A 26472-nucleotide genomic window follows, 5' to 3' on the forward strand; every position below is an offset into this window, starting at 1 on the left:
TTGAAGAGCGCAGGTCTAAACTGAAGATCGTGGGTAAGTCCTTCCTGTCCATGGGCCTCAGTTTCCCCAACTATAAAATGGGGTTGGACGCCGTGATCTCTGGGGGCCCGGACAGGGACTGGGGTTGATTGGGAGCGGGCCGGCGCGCAAGGAGCGGGTCCCTCGGGGTTTCCAGCTCCGCGGGCGGGCGCAGCGCCCCGGAGGCCCAGCTTTCGCAGGGGAATTCCGGGCGGGGTGCGGGCGGCGGGGGCGGGCCGGGGCGGGGCCGGTCGCCGCCTATAAGAAGGGCCGCGCGCCAGCCCCGGCCACCCGCCTGCGCGCCCTCTGCGGACCGCGGTACCATGGCCCCCGCCCGGCTGCTCGCGCTGCTGCTGCTCCTCGTGGGCGCCCCCGCCGCCGCCGCCGAGTCGGTAGGTGTTTGGAGATCCCCGCGGGGGGCGGACCGGTGCCTCCTTTGTTCCTGGGAGCCTGGGATAGGGGGGTGCTCAGGGGGCTGCGCCGCCCCCAACTAGTCGCCGAGGCCGGGGAAACTTTGTTGGAAACTTGGCTCCTGGGTCACAGGGAAGCACCAGGGGGTGGCTCCTCCGCGCGCCCCCAGCCTGTTGCTCTTCCCGCCTCTCCCTGGCCTCAGCCCCGCCGCGGGCTCCAGGCTCCGAGTGACTAAGCCGGTGTCACCTCTTCGCCCCCCACACTCTCACCCCTTCCCTGGTGATCCTGGGGCAAGCTCGGAGCCCCGAATCCCCCTCCTCGCCCTCTGTTGGCGTCCAGAGCGGGCAGCTCTAGAATCTGAGACGGACTGGGGGTCATGGGGGCTGCGTGTACCCAGAAGGGGGAGGGGTTTAGGGTTCTGCGGGGCCTTGTTTCACACACGAGGGAGCGGAGAGCCGAGCCCTGACCTCAGTTCTGGCCCCAGCCCTACCACCGGCTTGTGACTTAGGGCAAGGCCCTGCCCCTTCTAAGTCTCAGTTTCCCCATCTGCACAAAGGGTATGGGGAAGCCGGGCGGGAGGTGACCACTGCGCCTTCAGGGTCCCTACAAAGTTGGGACTGATCTTTCAAGGGCGGAGGGCAGGGATGGTTTACGCTCAGCGTTTCGCTAAGAATTGAGACCCTGCTTTCTACAAGAGGAGTGTTTATTTCTGCTGAAATGCAGACTGCCAGGTCGAAGGACCCACGTTGAGTAGGGTGAAGGGGGCTGGGAGAGAGAAGGCCTCAGTGAGTCCTGAGAAGCCTCTCCTTGTCGCTGGCCACTGGCCCCTGTCATAGTTTACAAAGCTCTGGGCCACTAGAAGCTCCATTTATCCCAGCAGCCAGCTGGGGAGGAGGGAGGCAATCTTGTCTGGGAAGTTGGGGGCACAGGAATTGCTGGGAGAGGCCATTTGCCCCCCACAAGCCTGGGCTTTCTGCTCTCTTCGTGCCCCTAAGCACCCGTTTCTGGGGGGAGCGAGTCCATGAAGATTAATTATTAATGTCAGCTCCTTTCTGGGGCTCCTGTTTCTCTTGGCTTACTTAGGGGAGAGTCCTTTTCTCCTGGTAAGCTCCTGTTGAGGAACGAGTGAGACCCAGAGCAATAATGACCCCTGCCCCAGCACAATTGCGGGCCTGCAGTGATTCTAGCAAACATTTAGTGCTTGTGGTGTCCCTGGCACTTTTCTAATAGCTTTCTAATGGCTGTTCTAAGGGCTTATCAACTAGCTTAATTCTGACAGCAACCCTACTGTTTACCGTTTTTAAACTGGTCCTGAGGCTAGAGAGGTTAACTAACTTGCCCAAGGTCACACAGCTTAATAAGGGGCCGAGTCAGATTCAAATCTAGGCAACCAGGCTTCAAGTTCTGCACTTATCTTAACTTGTAGTCTGATGCTACTCCGAATGGCTGCTGTTGTATCCCATTCTTGGGTAAGTCAAGACTAATTTAGAATATGTTGAGTGTTTGGGCTGGCCAGCCTCAAGGAATTCTGAGGTAAAAGGAAACGGAAGCCCAGAGGGAGGTGATGACTTCCCCAAACTAAGGGCACCCTTGCCAAAAGGTTAGTGGCTGATCCAGGACTCGAACTCAAGCCTGCTGCTCCCTGGTGCAGTGCTCTAAACTAGGCCCTGAAGGATGTGTTGGAGTCAAGCAGTTGGGGAATCATTGGAGGAATGCCGTGTTGGGTCCCGTCGGCCTGGGCAGTGTGGGGAAAAGAAGAAAGACCTAGAAGGTTGTGAGGGCACTGCATGGGCAGTCACATGCTAGTCTCGGCTCAGAGACTGCCGAGGCTGCAGGTGCTTCAGAGTGAGGAGCAGACAGCTATCCTGGGGGCAGTCAGAAGGATGTGGTTTGGGGGAGGGGGCAGCGCCAGTCCTGTGTGTGGTGACCCATCAGCTGGGGGAGAAGTCAGCCCTGAGCAGCTGCTTCCTGAGAGAAGTGTCCGTCTCTCATCCTGACCTCAGTGCTCCCCTTCCTGGTTAATGTCACAGACCTTCTGTCTCCAATTGGGTCACAGGGCTTCCCTTTTTGCCTGCCCCCCCTTTCCTCCCAAGATTGTGGCCGGAAAAATCAGACCTAGTCACAGTTGGATTAGACCATAGAGATGATCTGGTCTGCTCTTTTCTTTTTGCAGGTGGAGAAAACTGAGGCCCAGGGAGAAAGGTTTTGCTAATAGCAGTTATGATTAATTGAGCACTTTCTGTATGCTGGGTCTGGTGCATTTTATCCTCACAAAAAACCTAGCATGTGGGGATTATATTAGGTCAACTTTACAGGTTCCGGAACTGAGAGAGGTAAAATGGTCCACTTTGGGGTAGCAGAGAGCATCCAGGCCATCAGAGTCTCTGTCCAGTAGTCCCCCTCCAATAGTGTTGTTGGGGCCCCTCCCCAAATTTTAGTTTAAGCCAAAGGACTGCCCTCCCCTTGGGTGCCCCCCCCCCCCCCGCCTTGGTGCCACAGATTTTTGGGAAGGGAACCCAGGCTGAGCACCCAGCCTCTTCTCCGTTTGGTGGGACTTGCCATCCTAAACCAGTTCTTCCTGTCCAGCTGGGAGCATTCCCCTGAACTGCCTTCTGCCACTCCCTCCCTGGCCAATTAAAGGCAGCCTTGTTTTGGGAGCTGGACCCCACCCCCACCCAGAGGTGTTGCTGCCCAGGGGCACAGCTTACTGACTTGGGACCTGGCCCAGGCAGTTCTGGGGAAGTCTCCCCTGCCCACCAGCTGTACTCTAGCTTAGAGATGTTTCTGATCTCCTTGAGAATTTTCTCTCTGATTGCACAGAAGTGGGGTGGAGCGGAACCCCAGGGGGTCTAGGACCCTTGAGTGACCAGTGAGAGCTCTTCCAAGTTCTTAGAAGCCCAGAGAGCTATCAAACACCCAGGAGAATATTTAGGCCATGGACTCGAGGGCTCTGTGAGGTTGAGCCTCCTTCTCTGGATTGATATCCCCCGTCTGTAAAATAAGGGGTTTGAACTGAACAGGCTCGAGAGCCCTTTCCAGCTCAGATATTCTGTTAATAATTAAGTACCTACTCTTCGAAAGGAGCTGTGGAAATCCTAAAGACATCTAAGGCATTCCCTCCCTTAAAAAAACTTACGGTTCGTGAGGGAATTAATATGCTCCACCAAATTCTGAGCCTCCCCCCTAACACCACTTCCACGCCCACACACCCGGGGCAGGAACTCTGCTCTGTTCGTTTGTAGTAAAGTACCTGTCCCAGAGTTAGTACTCAGGAAATGTTTATATGGATGAATAAATAAATGCAGGTGTGTAACTTCATTCTAAAAGGTGCGTTGAGGTTATTTATTACTAATATGAATGCCTCCCAGTGAATCTGGGAGGTAGGCATTATTATCTCCATTTTTACAGGAAACTGATGCTCAGAGGAATGTAGTAGCTTGCCAAGGTCAGAACCAGGTTTGTCTGATAATACAAGGTGTCTGGTTTGAGCATCTTCAGAGAACATTCCAGATGAAGAAATTGGCTAGGTTTGAAGGTAGATACTTTGGGTCCTACTTCTGAATTGCTGGGTGACCTTGAGCAAATATGCCCTGTCTCTGGGTCTCAGTGTCCCCAACTCTGAAACGAGGAGGTGGGACCAAAGCCCTCTAAGGGTCCTACCTGCACTGACAGCCCACTGATGGGGGAAGGGGAGCTTTCTTGGCCTCTTTGGTAAAGAGCCTAAATAAGAAGGGATGTTGGGCTAGGGCGGGGGGTGTGGAGACATTCAGCTCCTGCCGTCCCCAGCTCCTGGAAACAGAGGGCTCTTCCAAGGACGTGGAGTGCTGAGCTGGCCTGAACAAGGAGCTGGGAGAGCCAGCCTGGGCTTCCCGCCCCTGTTCCCTTTGGGGAGGAATTGGCTCCTAACTGTCCTAACCTCCTGGACTGGTGGGCATGATTTCCAAATGACTGTTTAAAATTGGGGGAAGGGGCTGGACAGGGCTCTGAGTCACTGGAGGAGAGCAGTGGCTGGCCTGCCTGAGTCACTCCTTTCCTTTCAGCTTCTTGGCTAATAGGATGGCTCTGTGGTGGGGGTGTTGAAATGGGCTCCCAAGTTTTATCTTGTCGTTTGGGAGCCTATTAGAGATAGTCAGTGTCTCAGTGTCCAGGGTCTTGAGGCGACGTACAGTACCCACTTCACAGCACTTTGCCTGTGTGTGGACTTTGACAGGGTAGAGTTCAGCCAGTCCTCAGAATTGGTCTTTTGACCTCTGCAGGTCAAAAAAAAAGCAGGTAGTGCTTTTTTTTTTTTTTCCTTGCTTAAAGCAAAACTGAGGCTGCAACTGGTCTGAGTTCGTGAAGCAAAGCTGGTACAGTCCAGATTTGATTTGACCCCAGGAGTCTCTGATTTTTCTGATGCCCCCTCCTTGCTTCCTGGGACTGGCTGGAGGGCACTGGCGCCGGGGCTTGGCGTCAGGCAGACCTAACTTCAGGGCTGTGAAGTCCACCTCTCACTAGCTGCAGGGCTTTGGACGTGCTGCTCAGCCTCCCAGAGCTTCCGCTTCCCAGTCTGGGAGGAGATTGTGGTGAAGCTTGTAGGAGATGACAGGGCTGCAAGTAAAGCTCCCTGTACTGTGCCTGGGAGAGAGGCACATTCCCTTCCTTGCCCAGGCCATCAAGGTACCTTTGAGGATCCCACTCCCAGGGCCCCTGGAAAGCTTTCTCCCCTCCCCCCAACAGCTGCAAGGTGGGAAGGGAGGAGTCTAGGGTGGGGCTGATGAAGCCCAAATCTCCTATTTGTTTGTCTTAGAAGTGGGCTGTTCGCTAACTATCTGATGGGTTTATATTTAAACAAGAACCAGTTCCTGGCAGCCCCACCCCTCCTGCCGGGATCCGTAGGAACCCCCTGCTGAGCAGTTTTCAGCCTGGAGGGTGGGGGGCAGGGGTTTACAAAGGGTACCCGACAACTGGGACACTGCCTAGGACTCCGGGGTCACCCTCCTGTGTTGGAGGGGCAGTGTTTCTAATCCTAGGGAAGCCGAATGAATTGCAAACGGTAGGGGGTGGGGGGCGCTGATGGTAGACAGAAAAGGTACAGTGTTCTGGAAAGCCGGTTTTCATTGTGTGGTGCCTAGGGAGGGAGGAGATGGCATGTGTCAACAGCTGGGCCCTGATGGAACCCTGGGACTACAAGAAACCCGACATCTTGGGCTGTTTTGTTATTAACTCACGGGTGACCTTTGGGCGTGGTCCTGCACCTGCCTGGCCCTCCGGCCCTGTCTGCTGGAGGCTGGGTAACTGTAAAGTGGGGACGTTTCACAGCCAGAAAAACCTGAGTCCCCATCTCAGCTCTGCCACTCACCCAGGGACACACAGTTAGTTAATAAGTCACTTTGCCAGCGTGAGCCCTGGTGTCCTCTATAAAACGCCTGTGTCACTTGAGGGTCATAATTGTTGTTTGGCAAGCTTGTAAAGTGCTGGCTTAAGTTTAGTTTATTGTTAGTGGCTAGACAAGGGTTCTTAACCTGGCCAGAGTTTGAGGAGGTAACGTCTGTGCACACTTTGAAAATGTAAACTGATGGTTATAGTTCTTGGGGTTCAAAAATTTTTATCCTTTTCAGAGGAATCCAGGAGTCCCAAAAGATCACTCCGAGATCTGAGCAGTTTGGCTTGGGCCTTCTATACTCGTCATTACGCTCACCTACGGCTGCTACTTCCCACCCCCACCCAGGACCAGGCTCTCTCCCGTCCTTCAGGCCCAGAGCTCAGCTGCCCCAGTTTTCTCTGGCACAGTAGAGGCTGCTAGTCAGGTGACACCTGGGGTAATGGAAAGGGGAGGCAGGGAGAGGCTGGTATGTGTGGAAACAGTGACTTGATGGAGCCCGGCCGGTTGTGGCCAGGCCTCCAGGGACTGGCTGTACCACTCAAACCTCAGGGCGTGGGGACAGGAGTGACCAATGGCTGGGCCGGTCATCAGGAGTAGGGACACTCCTTGCCTCGGGGAAGCCCTGCCGGGAGATGTCTGTGGGACAGACTGACCTGGTGTGGAGTAGTGGCTTCCCCGCATGGCTGGGGAGGCAGGGAAGGCGGGGAAGGGGCAAGAAGCCAGCACCCAGGGCTGATCTAATCAGCTGAGACGAGGCCATTGGCTCTGCTCTGGAGAACACGGGAGGCTTGTTTACGTCCTGCCCACGGATCCAGCAGGGACCTCAGATCCGCTGCCTAGATTACAAACCCCAGCTTCAATGCACCTCTGTCTCTGCGGTCTTGAGGGAGCCAGCCCCCTCCCGGCTGTCTCCACCGGTAATCGGAGCAGTGCCCAGCTTCGTTACCAGGCCTCGAGACAGAGGGAGTCTTGTCTCTTTGAGAACCGTCTTTTACAGGTGGGGAAATCGAGGCCCAGGGAGGGAATCTCCCTAGGTCACCCAGGGAGTTAGTGACAAGGGTGCTGCCTCAGCTCCTGGCAGGGGGATGTCCAGAGGCTACAAAAGCTCCAAGCCCCATTCCTAGCTGGCACCCCAGGATGCTGGAGCACTGGCTGTGGGAATGGGCTGCCCTGGGGGCGCCGGGGGTTGGTGAAAAGCTGGCTGCTGGCAGTGCCGAGCCTGGCTTCTCTCTTGAGTGATTGTGTTCAGAGTAACCTGACCTTGGAGTGGGCAGAGCAGACATTGGAACCCCCACCCCTCCCCCAGTCCAGACCTGGCTTAACCCTTCAGGCACCAGAGCACCCACTTGCAGATTGGTGTGTGGTTTCTTTTTGCCTTCTAGATATATTTTTCATCCCCAGGGCAAATCAGAAATACTCTGGGGATACAGGTCCCCAGGTAGAATTTCAAGTGTCTCTGGTCACTGCCATTTGCTCCTTTCGGAAACACACAACTGGTCTTTCCTCTGGCTCTATCTGCTTAGGACAGGTGCTCCAAGTTGTGTGACCTTGGGCAGGTCTCTGCTCATCTCTGGGTCTTTTTCTCTTGCACGATCTCAAGGGAGCTGATTGGTTGTTGAAAAGTCTCTGGTCTCAGAAGCACAATGATCAGGTGTGTGTTCTTTCACAGTTTGCAAAGCAGCTGCCCATCCACCGACCGCCTTCTTTCTAGCGATGGAACTGCTTCTACAACTTTTCCCAGGTCTCTGACCCTTTGAGTACTAATCTCCTTAGCCAGAAGGAAGGCAGGTGGGGATTAATAATAGGCAGCTACTCATTGAGCACCTGTTGTGTACCAGGCCACGTGCTGGGTCTCTTGCACACACTAATGCATTTCACTTAATCCTCATCATCCTGCAAGGTGCTACCAGCCCTGGTTACAAAAAGGAAACTGAGGATTCGAGATGTGAAATAACCCCCCAGGCTCCTAGAGTTAGGAAGTGGCAGGACTGCAGTTTGCTTGTGGATCTGCCTTTTCAGGTAACCGCTCTGGTGGTGGATCTTTCGTTTCTGCCGAGGTGTAGAGTTCTGGTTGTGGCCCCCAGGTTTTGCTCATTCTGGGGGATATCTGACCCTTCAGAAGGGAGATGGAGGGGACAGTGACTGTATCAATAGCCCCTTTGTAGGTCTCCTGCCAGGGTCACTCTGGTGGGTTCAGTAGTTGGAGCCCAGGATACTCACCATCCCTCCTCCTCCCTAAATTTGGCTTGTCCAGTTGCTCTTCTGGTCCTACCTCCTGAAAGAAGGGTCAAGTGTGCCCCTGACCCTACCTCTCCTGGGGAGGATCCAGGTGGGGGAAGGCTCTCCTCCCTCTTTTCTTCCCACCAGTTCACAGTTAACCAGGACTTGACCCTGAACTTCTCCCTGGTGCCCCAGCCAAGTTTCTGTTCTTTTGTTTAAGCAATATCACTTTCACCTTTCTTTACTCTCTGGCCAGGGAGGGGGGGTTGCCCTGGAGCCCTGGCCTGGCAGTGTGTGTTGTGGCCGTGGGGTTGGGGTGGATAGGTGAAGCGTGGGTGGCAGTGAGAAGCCTGGCTGTGGCTAAGGCATGGTCTTGAGAAAGTTCTAGGTTTGAACCCCAGCTCTGTTGCCTTCTAGCTTTGTGACTTTGGATGAATGACTCAACAGAACCTCAGTTTCCTGCAAAAAATGGGTAAAGCATCTTACAAGGCTTTTGTGCCAATAAAATGAGGTCATAGAGAGAAGCACCCAGCTTGGTGCCTGGCACATGGTGAATATTCATGCTAGTCACCCAGCCTCCATGCCTTTCCTGGGTGACTGAAGCTGTTGGACTTTGGGATAGGGTTGGTGACCTTTTTCTATCTTCATGCCCATAGGCTACGGACGATGGGGGGACTATATCTGGAGTGACAGCTGCGGCTTGTGGATTTGCTGAGACCCTTAGGGACAGCCAAACCCTTGAAGGGGAGGAGGGAGGACAACTCCAGCCTGGGAGCCAGGAGACCCAGGTTTGAACTCCGGCTCTGCTGCCAGGTGCTTGGGTGACCTTGGCAAAGTCCCTGGTCTTTTAATCTGTTTGTTGGGTTATAAAATGAGATGGTTGGGTTCTGTGGCCTCAGACACCTTCTATGACAAGTGTTAGTCCCTTTGGAACAAAATAGCACCTACCTCTCTTTTCTGTGGATGATTTAGGGAAGTGTCCAGCATCTGTAGACCCCCAGGCACCAACCCTGGGTGCCCACCAGGGTCTGAGGGACCCAGGCACACTACCTTACTCAGCTGATGATTTCTGTTATGTGTCTTCGAGAAGGACAAAGATACAGGGAGACCTGAGGGCCCAGAGAGGTGCCTGTGTGTCCACACACATTCCCCAGGCAGAGATGGGGTGAGCTAAGAACAGATCACATCCTTAGCCAGGAGCAGGTTAGGGTCCCTCTCTGGTCAGTGCTGGGCCTGGTTCTTCAAAGCCACCCCAGATTGAATGGGCCTTGTCTGAAAAGAGGGTGGGGAGGGAGGGCTATTGCACACCCAAGGGATGATTGCCCACAAGCCCATGGAGCTTGACCCTGTCTTGCTGGCCTAGTCTTAAAAGGGCTCCCTCCCACTTGGGAATTTCCCTCTTATCAGGGGTCACAGGCTGAGAAGGGGCCAGAGAAGGTGCTTCTGGAGTTGAAGGATTTAATTTCCTGTGTCTTCTCATCAGCCTCACCAAGCTTCTCCCTTGACTTGCTGTAGGAGGGCACCTAGGCTTATCTAATGCAGCCTTTAAGGACCCCTATCCTTTTAGAGCCTGGAATATGTGTCAGGTGAGGTCTAAGCCTGGCCATGCTGCCAATCCCTGGCTTAGACACATCATTTGTCCTTTCCGGGAACCTAGTATAAAAAGGAAGGGTTAGGGATGACCACAAAGAGGGCTGAACTGGGAATAAATCTTGGTTTCAGCCTCAGTTTTGTTGCCTGTTTGGCTGCAAGCTCATCATACCCGCTCGCCACCTCTCTCAGTCTTCATTTCGCTAATGTGAAACGCAGGTAGTTACCATCAGCCAATCAGCGTGCTAATCCCATGGGTTGTTTTGAAACAACCTTTAGTACTTTCACATACTAAAAAAAGGGCACAATGTGGTAAACAACATTCCGTGACTCTGTGACTCCTGGGGCGCAGGGAGGGGTGGGGAGGGTCTCAGCCTGAAACAGCCCAGTGTTGGGATCCCAGGTCCTATCTTGAGGACTTTGAGCTCTGACTCCACACAGCCAGTCTGGTCTCCAGGCTGGGTCAATGAGTGTCCACAGTACCTTCTTTCCCTCCTGGCTGGCTGGATTTGACCTCCACTTAACAGGGCTCCCTCCTAGCCTGGGTAGGCAGGCACTCCATGTACACATATGTTCATGCATGTGTTTATGTGTATGTGGTTAAAGGCTCAGGTGACCTACACCTGTGTTCTGGTCCAGTGTGGCTACTTTCTGCCTGTGTGACCTTGGGCAAGTGACTTTATCTTTCTGAGTACCACCCCACCCGCCCCCGTTTCCACTTATGCAAAAAAGATCTATTCAAAGGACCTGCTTCATGCTGTTCAGCTTGGTAAGCTATGGAGGTCCTACTGTTTCCGAATCTGGGCCCCAGGGGAATTTGCCGCAGGAGATGGGGGTAGGAGCACAGGGAACTGGCAGCTTGCGAAACCATAGAGGAGCCTTCCTCCTGAGCTGCCAAACCAAAGCCACAGGCACGGGGCTGTGTGCGGGGGCTGGAATTCCAGCGCCAGCAGCTCAGCAGCTCCTGATTCTCGAGTCATGAAGTCATCTCTAACCAGGGCTTAACCCCTTCTGGCTCCCCACTCCCATGTGTGCCAGGCGGTCTCCCTTCCGGCGGTGGGAGGGAGAGTGCCTGCCTACTACCTTCCTCCCAGCCTGACCCTGCTCCCTTCCAGGAATCCAGCATGTGCCCTCGCGTGGGTAGAAGAGAGCTTGACAGTCAGGTCCACCCTCCTTTCCCGGGAAGCCAGTGGAGAGAGTACAGGAGGAGCCTGGGCCTCTCCTGAGATGGTAACCTTGTCCTAGGAACGGATATTCCTTCTCAGGCTCCCCGCTGTGTCACCGGCAGTCGCAGCTGGGTGAAGGACAGCTTGGGCAGTCAGAAACAGACCTGGTCCCTTTCCACTGGGAGCTCTAACTAATTCACTGTGTGACCTCGGGCAAGTCACTGCCCTTGCCCTGTCCGGGGCTCAGATTCTCTCAAGTTCTATGAAATGGAACCTCTCTAGCTGGTGTTCTGTGTTTCTGAGCAGACCTCCTACCTCCTGCAGTTATGGGCTCTGGGGAAGAAGATAAGAATATCTTGGGGAGTATCTATTGAACTTAATTGAAACGCGAACTCTTCCAGCAAATGGTAGGCGCTTGAGTGTTTGAATTAATCAGTGAAATAATGAACTTTGCCCGGGACGACAGAAGCCTCAGCCCAGAAGCTAAGAGGGTGGTAGACGTTCCAAATGCTTCCTGCTCTCTTGAGCTCTAGAGGATGGAAGGAGAGTCGCTAACGTACTTACTGTGGGACCTTGGGAATGTTCTTTGCCTCTCTGGACCTTTATACTTTCCTTTTGAAAACTGCTCAGTGGGGTGGACCTAAGATTCTGCTGTGACCAGCTGGGTTTTCATGGGGTGGGGGCTGAGTGGCACTTATGAGTGCTGGCATAGATGGTCCATGAGGGCAGGAACTGTGCCTCTCTGTGCCCTGCACGGTGCTAGTTGTAGAATAGATGTGTGGGAGATGTTTGGAAGGCTGAATACAAGCATGCGCTTATGCACTCTTGAGTCACCAGATCCGGGCAGTGCCTTGACCTGAGGCTGCCCTGGGGTGTGAGTGAGCCAGCCCTGTCTGTCCCAGCCCAGTTTGACTCAGCTGGGAAAGGTGTCCCGGACTGGGCAAGACCAGAGCCAGCAGCCCTCTCCCTGCCTCGGGTGAATCAGCTGCAAATGCATCATAGGGACCCTGGAGTATGCAATCCTCAGGCGGCCTGTGTGGGTGGGGAACCCTGGCTCTGAAGTCAGGCGGCCCTATCTGGAATCCTCAGTCCTCCATCTGCTACTTGTATCACCAGAAGAAAATGATTTCATGTCCTGAATGTCCAGTTTCCTCAGCTGTAAAATGGGGTTAAAGACATGCCTTTAGAGTTATTAAAAACAAGGCCTGACACATAGCAAATGCTTAGTACATGGTACCTAATAATATTTATATTCTGATTGTTACCACTTTTATGATTTTTATTAGCCCAGAATGGGAAAGAGACTTGCCTAAGGTCACACAGCAAGTGAAGGGCCAGGAGGGGTCCAGGACCCAGGTCTCCAGGCTCTGGCCTGATCCCCTTCCAGCACCCCAGCTTACCTTCCTGAATGCCCAGTTCGCTGCCTTTCGGGGCTCAGAGGCTGTTGCAGAGCACTTCGGGGGGCTGTTGGCTGATGTATCTCCTCTTTTCACCCTAGATCCGAGAGACCGAGGTCATCGACCCCCAAGTCCTCCTAGAAGGCCGATACTTTTCCGGAGCCCTACCCGACGACGAGGATGTGGGGGCACCCGGGTCGGAACCCGATGACTTTGAGCTGTCCGGCTCTGGAGATCTGGGTATGGAGGGCGTGGTGGGCAGGCCTGGGGCACGGGGCTCAGGGAATGTGGCCTTGTCTCCTAGGAGGGTGACCACTCCGCGAGACTTGGATTTTTGGGGGAATTTTCCTCCCATGCTCCTCCCCCCTCAAAAGCAAACAAAGTAACTGGATCAACCCTTTGCATCCCTGAGACCCTCCCTGGGCTTTGAGTTCATTTGTATCTCTAGGTTTTCTGAGCACCAGCCTGAACCTGTCCACCTTTGGATGAGGGCATGGGGGTAGGGTGGGGATGGGGAGGAGGTCTAGAGGAGTGTTTTTCTTCCTTTGAAAAGGAAAAGAACCAGTTCAGAAGCCTGGGGACATGTGTAGGCAGAGGTGTGGGTGGGGAACAAAGATCAAGCCTCTGCTTGGTGGTGGGGGGTGTAGGTGAAGGGGCCGAGGCCTCTCGGGGCTGGACCAGGGCCAGTGCCTCTCCTGGTCTTCTGGCCATGGATGCCGGCCAGACAGAACTACTGAGAACATCCTTCTCTGTGCAGGGTGTCGTAACGATGCGAAGTTTGAGCTTTGGAGTCACATAGGCCTGATCCCAACCTGCCACTCTGTGACCTCCCAGCCTTGGTTTCCTAATCTGTGAAATGGGAACAGTAATGATGGTCCATCAGTGTTGTGGGGATTGGACTGAGTTAAAGGTCTCGGCTCATACCAGGCACTCAGTAAATATTTTAATATTGCAATTTCTAATACTTTGTATTGCAATCTAGAGTGTATGCAAACAAATCCCCTGGGGAGCTTGTTAAAAGCAGATTCTGATTCAGTGGGCCCTGAAATTCTGCACTTCTAACTAGCTCCCAGGTGATGCTGTTGGTCACTGGATCCACACTTTACAGAGCAAGGGTTTGGAGCTGACAAAGCATCTGCCCAGCTACCAGCTCAACATTCCTGTGCAAGAGCCAGGGAGGCAGGTCTTAGGAGCCCCATTTTACAGATGAGGTGACTGAGGCTGAGATGGGAATGGTCACCTACTGGACATTGAGCATTTGGGGGCTGGTCGTAAGTTAGGGCTCCCACCAGCCATGGCTGGTGGGAGGTCATTTATCTGGGGGTAACTCACACTCACACAGCCTTTCTGACCTTACAGATGACTCAGAGGACCCCAGGATCTTCCCTGAAGTAATCCAACCCTTGGTAAGTAGCTACACGCTTTTGCCTCTCGCCCCTTGCTCCTCTGTAACACCTGTTGAGAGGGGCAGAATAAGTGAGGGTCTGACCTCACTCTGCAAGAAGGCTTTTATTTGTAGCCTTGGGCTCCTCTGGGGCAGGACAACTGTGGGTCATGGCTCGGCCATCCCTCCTGCAGGGATAATCACTGTCAACACTTACGTGTGCTTCCAGCCCCTTCTCTGTGCATTGCTGGGTATTTCCCAACATTAATATCAAATTATATACACAGTTCTGGGTACTGCATTTTTCACTTCAGGTGGTCATGAGTATCTCCCCAGATATTAAATGTTCTTCCTATTCATTTTTATAGGCTTCATAATCATAGTTCACCTGATTCCCCTTATTGATGGAAAAGTTGTTTATAAGTTTTTGATATTCTGAAGTTCTAATGCTTCAGCAAGCATCTTTTACACAAATCTCTGATTAGCTCCTTAGGACAGAGTCCCAGAGGCAAAATTCCTGCCTTAATTTTATTTATTTATTTATTTTTCCCCCAAAGCCCCAGTAGATAGTTGTATGTCATAGCTGCACATCCTTCTAGTTGCTGTATGTGGGACGCGGCCTCAGCATGGCCGGAGAAGCGGTGCGTCGGTGCGCGCCCGGGATCTGAACCCGAGCCGCCAGCAGCGGAGCGCGCGCACTTAACCGCTAAGCCACGGGGCCTGCCCCAAAATTCCTGCCTTAAAGGGCAAGCAATTTCTGCAGTTTTGCCAAACTGCCCTCCAGAGCGGTTACTCTGGAATACCCACTGGCCTGCAGTGAGTGGGAACCCCTGCTTCCCTGCACCCTTGGTCACATTATTCATTCCCCTTTGGGGACAGATCTACTAGAAAAGTTGAGAGTCAGGATTTGACAGCATAATTGTTGAGAGGTTCTTGCTGATTTCTGCTCTAGGACCTCGTGGTTCAGCCAGAGAGATGGCGGCTTAGTTTTTGTCTCTTCTCCCCCTTCCCCCATCCAGGTGCCTCTGAGTAACCACATCCCTGAGGGGACAGGGCCTGGGGGCCAGATCCCCACTGAACCTGAGGAACTGGAGGAGAATGAGGTCATCCCCAAGAGGATCTCGCCCTTTGAAGGGGACGAGGATGTGTCCAACAAAGTGTCCATGTCCAGCACTGCCCAGGGCAGCAGCGTCTTTGAGAGGACAGAGGTCCTGGCAGGTGAGGTCCTGTGCCCCTCACAAGATACCTGGAGGGAGAGAGGGCTGAGTGGGGGAGAGTGCTGCAGACAGGGATGACTCCAGCCCACTGAGCTCCTTGGTGCCCCTTCCTTTCAGGCACTCAGGGTGCCCTGGGGCATTGAAGGACTACAACTTCCTAAGGGGGGCTCTGACTGTGTGCAGGCTGGTGGAGGGGGAGGAAGAATTGCATATCAAAGGCTTCTAAAGAATAGACAAGGAGTCATTCACTTCCCTTAAGTCCTTCTCTTATTTTCAAAGCAATTTTACTGCCTGGGTTTGGCACCCCGGAGTTAATTATTAAAAGTTGAAAACTTCCCTTGAAAGCCCCAGGCTCCTTAGGATGGGGCTGGCTTCCCCTCCCCCTGCTCTATCACTTGACAGTCTGTGACCTTGGCTGAGAAGCTTTCAGAACCTCAGTTGATGAGGTGAGCCTCAGTTTCCTTCTCTGTAAATGGGTACAATGACACCTCCTTGGGCTGCTGTAATGACTCCAGGAAAAATAGAATCTGAAATAACTTGGTAAACTATAAAAGGCTGTTCTGATTTGTTACTATAATCTATCATTGAATTGACCCGTCACAGTACGGGGCACACAGGGAACCTTCATGTGACAGATTAAGAAACTGAGGCCTAGAGAGGCTCAATGTTTGGCCTCAGGTGAGAACCGCAGGGTTCTTGACTGTAATGTGCTGTTGTGGGGAAAGTTCTGTTCTAGTGTGAGACTTCAGGAGTGGCTCTATCAAGCCTGACCGTGGGGCCTTCAGCTGGGGTGGTGGTGACTGGCTCCCTTTCTCCTTCCCTGGCTGCCTTGGGGGTCTCCAAAGCCGGGAGGCGGTGAGTTGTTCCAGGGAACTTCCTTTCTGGGCAAGTTTTACAGGCCGAGGGCCACTCTGGATGACCCAGCCTGGTGAGTGGGCGCCCGGGGCCCAGGCTAGGTAACTCCAGTCTCCTGGGAACCAGCTGGGCCAGCAGCTCCAAGAAGGTTCGAGGTACAGGGAAAGAGCCCTGTGTCCTGCCTCCCTCCGGGACAGAGAAAGGATCTTGCCTGCATCTTGCAGATGAGGCTCCCTGGGAGTTTGACCTCAGTGACTTTGGGCCCTGGTACTTGAGCCAATGTTTTTTTTTTTAACTTTTCCTTTGCTACTTTCTGTGTGATGGGGGGGGGGGGTGGGTAGGGAGGGTGCTGCTGGAACTAGAAGGACCCTTAGTGACCATTTAGTCTTTTGAGTTTCAGACTGCTTGGTGGAAGTAGTTCAGAAGTAAACCCTCACCCATCTTTCTTCAACCACAGAGTTTCACTTTTAGCTGGCAGCTGTGGGGTTAGCATACCAACTAAGGGCTCTACTGCTTTTAAAGAACAATTTGAAAACCACTGACCCAGTCCAAGCAACTGTTTCTTAGACTTGGGAAGACTGAGGCCCAGAGAAAGCAAACCACTTGCTTTGGGTCACATAGCAAGAGACAGAACTGAAGCCAGGCCGTCTCTTAAATCTTCCCGTTGAGAATTACATGAGTGTAAGATCTTCATATGAAAAGTTACATTGCTGAGCTAGCTGAGGTGGGACCCTCCATTCCAGGAGCTTGTAAACAGCACCTGAGCGTTTATCAAGTGCTTGCTGTGTGCCATGTGATCCATGGGCCTCCCTCAGGGAGTCCCCACAACAGCCGGATCAGGCAAGCATGGTTATCTATACTCTTTACAGATAAGGAGGCTGAGGCTTAGAGAAGCCAAATCACTGTCCAAAGTCACAGAAACAGGGAGTGGTAGACCTGGCTTTGAACTTCTGAGACTGTACTTGAACCTTGACCTTGTGGGGATTTCCAGCACAGACCCAGGGCTAAGGTCATCAGAGGGAAAGGTGATGGAGGCAGGAATGGGCTTAATAGCTGATATTCCATGTGCTTTTCCTGGCATCTTCTGGGGACATCTTGTTGCTGCTTTTTCCTCGAGTTTTAGCCAAGAAAGAACCTTACTTGGCTCCTCTGCGCCCCCATTCTGTGCATAGATTTGGAGTGTATGTGGGGACAGAAAATTAATCTTCTTAGCCTGAGTAAGACCGAATTAGGGGACTCAATCTGCCACAGAAAGGATTCTGTGAGACATCCCTGCCCCCTCAGTGAGCAGGAATGAGCCATTCAGGCCGCCTGGCATGGTACAGAAAACAGAGGCTCACCTGAGGTCAGAAGCCCACATCCGCCCAACACTAGCTAGGTGCCCTGGGCAGTGCTCCTCTCTGAGCTGAACTGTGTCATTTATTAAGGACTTACTGTTGTGCCAAGCCTGATTCGGGGTGCTGGGGACACAGATATAAACCACAAATGTTTACAGTAAATGAGTATCGAGCATATGCTATGCACTATTCTAAGCACTGTAAGTGGGTTAATTTATTTAATCCTTAGGAAAAACATATGAGAAAAGTACTGTTATTTCCACTTTGCAATAAAAGAGATGCAGGAACTTGCCGAAGATCACACAGGCAGTAAGTGGGAAAGATGGGTCTGGAACCTAGGCCTTAACCACTGAGCTACATACGTAGGAACATAACCCACCATGTTGTGGTATATTATCTATAACATGGTCGTGTGGACATATTAGCGTGTTACAGCTGTGTGTGGTGCCTGTGTGTATGTAGACTGCGTATGCCTGTCTGTAGAAGTGTGGGCCTGCATAGGTATGTGTGCACACAGGGACAGCTAGAACACACTGTGCTCAGCGCTGTGGGGTAAATATGTCTGGGGGATTTCCACAGCCTGCAGTTTTTCCAGCTCCTGGCTCAGCTAGTCCTAAGCTGTTGCTGGGGAGTCAGCCTGGTGTTTGGAAAGAGCCTGACTTTGGACTCAGGCAGATGTAGGTTGGAATGGTGGCTTTGTGCCTCTGGCCCTATGGTCTTCAGTGACTTACAGTGACCCCCTTCTCATCAGTGAGGTCGTGAGGATTGAATAAGGCGGTGGTGATGGTGAGGATGTCCAGTTGTAAGAGGACCGGCTGGGTGGATGTGGCAGTGTGTCCTGAGGTCCCGATGAGCAGCTCTCACCTCCACTCTCCCATCTCTTCTCTCCAGCTCTGATTGTGGGCGGTGTCGTGGGCATCCTCTTTGCTGTTTTCCTGGTCCTGCTGCTGGTGTACCGCATGAAGAAGAAGGACGAAGGCAGCTACGACCTGGGCAAGAAACCCATCTACAAAAAAGCCCCCACCAACGAGTTCTATGCCTGAAGCTTCTGCATGGGCACCAGCTTGGACTTTGGGGGGGAGGGAAGCCGCAGGATTGTGAAGGGTGGCCACTGGGATAGGGGGAGGGCAGCCTGACACTGACCTATCAGCATCTCCAGCTCTGTGTCCGGAGAGACATCATCTTCTGCTCTTCCTGCCTCCTCTTGAGTCTCTGGGCCTCAATTGTCCTGGCAGAAAAATGGGGTTAAACTTGGCCTTTCTGAAGGCAAGTCTGGGATTGAAATCCTTTCTTAAGCTCCCAGTTTAGAATGTAGGCCCAGCTTAGACCCTATTCTGACCATGCCTCAGCCAGAGCCCTTCTGAAGCTGTTGTGTGAGTCCTGCTGGAGTCTGCCCCCAGCGGCCTCCCTCCCTGTCACACAGCCTGTCCCTCTGCCAGGAGCTGGGAAAAGGATGTGTCCATCAGAGGGCACTTGTGACCACACTACAGGAGTCTCTGTGGTCTAGCTTGGGCCATTCTAGGCTCTTTCAAGTGACTTGGAAATCAACCTTTTTTATTTGGGGAGGGTGGGGAGAGGAGCTGAAAGTTCATACTGAAATGGATTTGTAGAATATCTGTAAATCTATTTTTAGTGGGGTATTTTTTTAATGGTTCATTTCTTTATGCAGAGCCTCTCTGCCTGAGCAAGAGTGTGCAGGTGCCGAGGTGTTCCCCACTCTCTTGCACATTTCCACAGTACCTGCTAAGTTTGTATTTAATGGTTTGTTTGTTTGTTTCTCGAAAATGAGAGAAGAGCCGGAGAAATGATTTTTATTATTATTTTTTTTTACTATTTATAGCTTCAGAGAGGGCCTCTCCTTCCCTTTCCTCTTTCTCTTTAAAGCCCCTCCCCGTTTTTTTTTTTTTATACTAAGCACTCCCCTGCTCATGACCTTGGCCCTTTCTGAAGCTGCTAAAAAGTAGCTTTTGCTGAAACATAGTTTTCTAGCAGATCCCAAAATATAATGTAAGGGATGTTGGGATATTTGTATCTCTTTTCTTGTAATATATTATTATTCTTCCTTGGTTCTAGAAAAATAGATAAATATATTTTTTCAGGAGATAGTGTGATATTTCCAGTTCAAAGTTGGCTGGATGGTTGGGTGAGTGAATTTTTGTGTGGTCGAGTGGATTTTTACCTTTTTTTTTGCCCTGTTCCTGGTGCCTTCTCCTGATCGGGCCGGAATAGTTGAGGGGAGATGATTCTACCTTCTGTCTAGCTTTTAATTGAGCCCAGCTGGTGTTCCTTTATTTGCTTTCTCCAAATTTAAGAGAAAATTGGAGAGCTGCACCATCCAATATGGTAACTACTAGCCACATGTAGCTATTTAAATCAATTAAAATTACGTAAAGTTAAAAATTCATCCCTCAGTTACACTAACCACATTTCAGGTGGTCAGTTGCCACATGTGGTTAGGGCTGCTGGACCGAATGCGCAGGCAGAGACCATGTCCATCTCATGGACAGCACTGCTAAGAACTGACTTAAGTCACAGTCCCAGCTTTGCTGGGATGACCTTTGTCTCCCTGGGCAAAGAGGGGAATGGTGGGTGACTGGGGGGGCTGATTCGGCCTGAACTCTGGAGCCTGTTGTCTACGAACCTCCCTCTCCAGAGAGGAGAGGCTGGTGGCTTAGCCTGGGCAGGCCAGGTCTTCTGACTGCACTGGCTAGGGTGGGGGGAATCAGCCTCGCCTCCTGCACCCTGCACCACCACAACCCAGGTCCCAGCTGGCTGGGTCCTCTTCCTCCCTGTGTCCTTCTCCTCTGGCTATGTTGGGAATGAGCACCTCTTCTGTAGCCACTTCACACTGTTGTCTGTTACTGATTTTTTTGATAAAAAGATAATAAAACCTGGTACTTTCTAGATCGCCTGCCTCTGTCACTTTAAAGTTCATTACGAAGTCATCCTTTCTGGGCTCTGTATCCTTGATCCCAGTGGGGCCTGAGATGATTGCCCTGACCAACTGCCCTCTGGGATGCCAGACCCAGGAGGGAGAGAAGTAAGAAGCCAGGAAAGGACCTGGAGAGGAGGGAAGAGAGTCAGAATGCTCCCGCCCACGCCCCAGAGAGCCGTGGCCTCTGGGGCGTATGCGCCTACCTCAATGTTTTGTTTAGCCGGCACTGTTTAAAAAACAACCACAAAAATCCTTGGATTAGCTGCCAACAATAGAAATGAGGACGTTTCCCATAAAAATCCAGATTCCCCACTTGCCTCAGGGGAAAACAAGATTTGACAACTCTCAGGTTGCACAGCAACCATTGGGAGTTGCTGACCGGGCGCTGCCCGTCTGAACGTGGCTTCTCTGCCTCGCCAGTCTCTGTCCACTTGCTTCTCTCCTGTCAACTGCGTGGCCTCTGCGGACACTGTAGTTAGTGGGCTCTGGACAAGTACCATGGATGCCTCTCTTGATCCTGTAACAACCCTGTGAGGTGGGTACAGTCCTTTTCACAAGGGGGACAGCCTGCCCGTAGCTTGTCTGTGCAGAGTTAGACCTTCATTCCAGGGCCTTGATGGTGGCGGTCTTCCCTCGGTGTCATATGGCTCCCATCACATGCGGCATGACAGGAACCCATTCTGTGCTTTACACCTGCACCCATTTAATCGTCAGGACAATCTCACAAAGTAGGTGCTGTTAGTATTGCCATTCTCCCGAGGGGGAAACTGCAGCTCAGAGGTTAAACCCAAAGCTTACCATTGGTAGAGGTGGGATTTGAACCCCGGGAGTCGGGCTCTGGGATCTGCTCATAAGCCCACTGCTTATCGGTTATGTCACCCAGGCCCCTTCACTGCGGGCTGCTCAGGCCCCACAAAGCCCCTCTGAAGTGGTGAGTCTGGTTTCAAATCCCTCCTGAGGCCCTTGCTACACTTGTTTTCCTGAGTCCCATCAGGCTTGAGTGGGTCTCTGTTCCTTGTAACTTGGGTATTGCAGAAGGCCCTCACATCTGTTAGATTTGTGCTGCCCAATACAGTGGCTACTAGTGACATGTGGCTACTTAATTTTTTTTATTTTTTTGCTTTTATTTATTTATTTTTATTTTTTGTGTGTGTGAGGAAGATCAGCCCTGAGCTAACATCCATGCTAATCCTCCTTTTTTTTTTTTTTTCTGAGGAAGACTGGCTCTGAGCTAACATCTATTGCCAATTCTCCTCCTTTTTATTTTTTCCCCAAAGCCCCAGTAGATAGTTGTATGTCATAGTTGCACATCCTTCTAGTTGCTGTATGTGGGACGCGGCCTCAGCATGGCAGGAGAAGCAGTGCGTCGGTGCGCGCCCAGGATCCGAAACTGGGCCGCCATTAGTGGAGCGCGCGCACTTAACCGCTAAGCCACGGGGCTGGCACTGGCTACTTAATTTAAATTAATTAAAATTTAGGACCAGCCCCAGTGGCCTAGTGGTTAAGTTCAGCACGCTCTGCTTTGGCGGCCCAGGTTTGGTTCCCAGGCATGGACCTACACCATTCGTCTGTCAGTTGCCATGCTGTGACAGTGCCTCACATACAAAATACAGTAAGATTGGCATAGATGTTAGTTCAGGGCAGATCTTCCTCAGCGGAAAAAAAAAAAAAAAACTCAGTGCCTCAGTTGCACTAGCCACATTTCTTTTCTTCTTTTTTTTTTTTTCTGGTGAGGAAGATTGGCCCTGAGCTAACATCTGTTGCCAATCCTCCTCTTTTTGCTTGAGGAAGATTGTCCCTGTGCTAACATCTGCACCCATCTTCCTCTACTTTGTATACGGGACGCTGCCACAGCATGGCTTGATGAGCAGTCTGTAGGTCTGTGCCCGAAATCTGAACCTGTGAACCTTGGGCCGCCAAAGTGGAGTGGGTGAACTTCACCACTACACCACCAGGCCAGCCCCACTAGCCACATTTCAAGTGCTCAATAGCCACATGTGGCTAGTGGCTACTCTGTTGGACGGCGCAATATAAAATACTTCCACTGTCATAGAAATTGTGTCAGGGCTACGTTGGATGCTGAGACTGTGGGTCAGGAACTCTGGATCTGGACTTCAGCTCTCATTAGCTGTTACCTTGTGCTCCAACAGCCTACAGGGAGGTAGGTCAGAGCCTGGTACACAGTAAGTGCTCAGTAAGAGGCACTTTAGTCTCATCATCAGTGCCATCTTTGGGGTAAGATATTAGCTCCAGAAAGCCCCTGTATTATCTATTGCTGTGCAAAGTTACCCCCAAACTTAGGGGCTTATGACAACCATAAATATCTCTCCTAGTTTCTGTGGGTCAGAATTTGGGAGCAGCTTAGCTCGGTGGTTCTGGGGTCTCATGAGATTGTAGTAAAGTGTGGGCCAGGGCTGCAGTCATCCAAAAGCTCGACTGGGCTGGAGGATCCGCTTCCAAGATGGCTCACTTACATGTCTGGTGAGTTGGTGGTGGCTGTTGGCAGGAGGCCTCAGTTCCTCACCCCAGGTGCCCCCATAGGGCTGATGAGTGTCCTCAAGACACAGCAGCTGGCTTTTCCCAGAGAGTGATCCAAGAGAGCCAGGGGAAATCTACAATGCCTTTTATGGTCAAGCCTTGGAAGTTACACAGTCGCTTCCACGATATGCCATTGGTCACACAGGTCAGCCCTATTCATTGTGAAAGGATACTACAGAAGGGCAGGAATACCACCAGGAGGCAAGACTCATTAGAAGCCATCTTCAAGACTGGTTACTATAGCCCCAGTTGCTGCTCGGCTCTGCACAGGGGCTAATTTATCTGGATAGTTAACTCTGAGTGGCATTTGGTATAATACTATTTCTGAGAATTGGGCACAGGATCTAAACTGGGTTTTGGACAATATTGGGCCGTTTTTATTCATAATCCTGTCAACTTTCTGAGGCAGCAGAAGCAATGACCCCTGCATGGGTTGATTCCTTCATGGGGCGTGGGAAGGCCTACAGGCCAAATAGATTTTCCCTTGCCGATAATCTGCTATGCAGTTTTGGGGAGTGGGATAGACAGAATTCTAAGATGGCCCCCAAGATTTCTGCCCCCTCGCAGAACCCGTACAACTGTGTACACCTGGACACAATCTGTACATTTCCCCTGCTTGATGATGGATGTCACTCCCATGATTAAGTTACTTTAGATAGCAAAGACGAAGGGATTTTGCAGATGTAATTAGGTTGATTTTTGAGTTAGCAAAGAGGGAGATTATTGTAGGTGGGCCAGACTTAATCAGTTGAAAGCCCTTATAAGAGGGTCTGGAATCTTCCTGATAAGAGTGACACTTTCCTGTTGGCCTTGAGAAAGCAAGCTGCCATGAGTTCTATAGCGTCAAGGAAATGAATTTTACCAACAACCGTGTGAGCTTGGAAGTGGACCCAGTGCCTCAGAGAGACTACAGCCCTGGCTGACACTTTGATTACAGCCTTGGGACACCCTGAGCAGAAGACCCAGATAACTCCATGGACTCCTGACCCATGGAAACTGGGACAATAAATGTGTGTTGTTCTAACCAGCTATGTTTGTGGTAATTTGTTACTCAACATAGAAAACAAATACAGGAAGGTCACTTACCTCCTCTGGACCATCTATTTCCCCATCTGTTAACTGGAAGGAGAGTGCAGTATTTGGGTCATCTCTAAAAGTGTTTCTGGAGTCATAATGACAGCACCTAGCCCATTAGAGTGGTTACTGTGGGCCAGGCCCTGTTGAAGTTACTTTATGTATATTAGTTATTTTATTTCTCATGACATGACATCTCATGAAACAAATACTATTATCGCCATTTCCAGAAGAGGAAACTGAAGCACAGAGAGGTTAAGTGACTTGAATTTGCCAAGCTCACCCAGCTAGTACATACGGTTTTGATTCCAACGTGGCTGAAAAGCCGCCATTACACGTGCATTCCTTCATTTCAAGGTGACCCCTCTGAAAATACATATGTATATTAGCATATGTATATGCACGTACATACCACGAGAAAACCAGCCAAGCCCAGGATCCCCTACCCAGGGCGAGGTGCACTTTCAGCCACCAGCCAGGGCTGGGGAGAAGGATGTTTTGAACCAGATAGGGGCTTGCGGATGAGCTTGGCAGAGTGGCCCCACTTCAACACTCTGTCACCAGAGTGAGTCCATAAAGAAGTTGGTCACAAGGCTCTACTTTCCCCCAGAACTTTGCCTGTCCCTTCTGTTCCCTCCCTGCCCCCCTCCACCCCCCCACGGGTGGCAAGCAGCTAGCTCTGGCGGGTGTTTACCACTTCACCATGTGCATAATTGTGTCACTGCTGCCCTGCCTGCCTTTGTCCCTTGGGGTCTGGAACAGCGCCAAGCCTGACTGGGGGGTGCCTTTTTGGGTGAGAATGGTCAGGATTGACCCTTGCAAAACTTAGTAGATATTGTCTTCTTGGTTTCACTCTTTTTAAAGTCACTTTCTCTCTCCCCTGTCATCTTCACGGTCTGTGCCCTCGGCAGTCTACATCCTCCCTAGGGAGGAAGATGTCTGAGAATTCTACCCACACTGTGGTGATAATGGGTTTCTCTTTGAGGAAACCCAATTTAAAAGAAACCGAAGGGACAGGAAGAAACCCAAAAGTCAGTGATTAAACCGGAACACCAGCTTGTTCATGGTGGGACCTCAGGCAGCGTGAGAGCTGGTAAGCTGAGAGATTTTGGAACAGAGATTTTGACCTTATTCTCACCATGCGAGAACCTCAGAGACCCAGACTTCATCCGTATAGGATTCAAACCAGGCTCTGCCATCAACCTGCTCTCAGAGCAGCATGAGCCTTCCTTCTCAGAGCCTCAGTTTCCCCATCTGAAAAATGAGGAAGAAACATGGACTGAAGCAATGATTCTCAGCCCTGAGGGGTTCTGGTCCTGAGAGCATGAAAACGTTAAGATTGTCTTTTAAGGACCCTAACAGTTCTTTTTATAAATAAATGAAAACTCAATTCCTGGGAGGGGAATAGTGCCACCTGCTGGTTTCACTTTGCACTTGCAATGTCCAAATATCTGCCACTGCTATGCAACGCAACGTTCTTTGGTGTTTATTGAGCTCCAACTCAATATTCAAGGCATTGTAGTGCGCCGCTGGGACACGCAGCAATGAGCCTCTTTCCGCATGACGCTCACAGTCTGGAGGGGACAAGTGACATGTACACAAAGTCCTCTGATCCAAGGTGGACAGTGACATGGGACCAGTGAGGTTCTATGGAAACACAAGGTGGAAAGCTTGGGGCCAGGGCTGGCTTCACGGGCGTGTGACCTGTGCAGTCACACAAGGCCGTGCTTAGAAGGGCCCTGCCTTGATTTTGTCCTCTGCTGTCCCTGTCATGAAATTCTTAATAATTTTTGAACAAGGGGCCATACATTTTCATTTTGTACTGGGCTCCACAAATTATGTAGCTGATCCTGCCTTGGGGAAGCCTTGGAGGAGATGACATCTGAGCTGGGTTAGGAGAACAGGGCAGTAGTTGAGGGAGAGGAAAGGAGGGGAAGAGGTGGACTCCTTAGGCCTTGGCGACAGTGGTGTGAGGGAAGGAGATAGAAGATCAGGTTCTGTGAGGTGGGCGGAGAGGGAGGGGAGTTTGGTGCTAGATGAATTCAGGCTCGGGGCTAGGAGGACCTCCCAGGATAGCCCAGCAGCTGGAACTCAGAAGACAGGCCAGGGCTGCAGCTTTGAGGTCACAGACTTCCAGGTTGGTGCTTTAGTGGGACAAAGGTCCTAGGGTGCCCTGAAGGGATTGCAAAAGAAGACAGAGCTGCATTGCCAGGCCTGGGCTTTCAGGCCAACCTAGGTTCCTAGCTTCCGGGACTCCTGCCTTGTGGAGTGGCAGAGGAAGTCCTTTAGGGCAGGGCTGGAAGGGCCCTTGAGCCCCAACTCTGCGTGGGGTGCACTGTGAAACTCCTCTTAGCCTCCTACAAGTGGCTTCCTGCTTCAACACCGTCATGGGGCGGTGAGCTCAAACTCTCCAGAGACAGGCACTCACGTCGGCGACATTTCCCATCCGACTTGTTGCTTGCATTCCTCAGCCAGAATTCACTCTCGGGGGCCGTGAGGGGCTTTGAACAAGCTTCTCCCTCCCTGTCACAGTGGGTTTCAGCCTGCTGATGGCAGGTGACAGAACTTCACCAAGACTTTGGGGAGTCTGAAGAGCAAACCCCACTCCCTCCCCTTGGGCAATGTCAGCGGCTTCTTTCTCATGGGGCTTTCCATGTTGGCGGGGGCGGGGTGGGGGGGGGAGTTCCACAGGAAATGAGTCCTTCTTCAGAGTTCAAGGACGGTTCCAGCGGGGTGTGAGCCCTGAACCTACATTTCAGACGAGTTCTCCCCATTCGACACCACCCCGGATTGGTCCAGGCAGCTGGCACCCATGATATATCTGTATCCCTGGCCTGAGCCAGGACCCTGCCTGGCTTTTCTGCTTCCCTGTAGAGCACAGACTTGGCAGATGGTGGGCAGGCTACTCAGCGATGGATTTTGACTTGGTCCCTGGGCCCCACACAGAGAAGTTCCTCTCTCAGCT

General features: G+C 51.9%; 1 protein-coding gene across 1 annotated transcript; it reads left to right on the top strand.

The window, feature by feature from the left end:
• Positions 1-324: 324 nt before the first annotated feature.
• On the top strand, positions 325-19864 carry SDC4 (syndecan 4). Its single transcript, XM_058562620.1, has 5 exons — positions 325-410; positions 12269-12407; positions 13527-13573; positions 14571-14769; positions 17852-19864. The coding sequence occupies exons 1-5, from the start codon at positions 342-344 to the stop codon at positions 18001-18003; spliced, it is 606 nt and encodes a 201-aa protein (XP_058418603.1). The 5' UTR covers positions 325-341; the 3' UTR covers positions 18004-19864.
• Positions 19865-26472: the final 6608 nt, after the last annotated feature.

This window comes from Diceros bicornis, chromosome 19 (genome assembly GCF_020826845.1).
Source record: "Diceros bicornis minor isolate mBicDic1 chromosome 19, mDicBic1.mat.cur, whole genome shotgun sequence".
Classification (NCBI taxonomy): domain Eukaryota; kingdom Metazoa; phylum Chordata; class Mammalia; order Perissodactyla; family Rhinocerotidae; genus Diceros; species Diceros bicornis.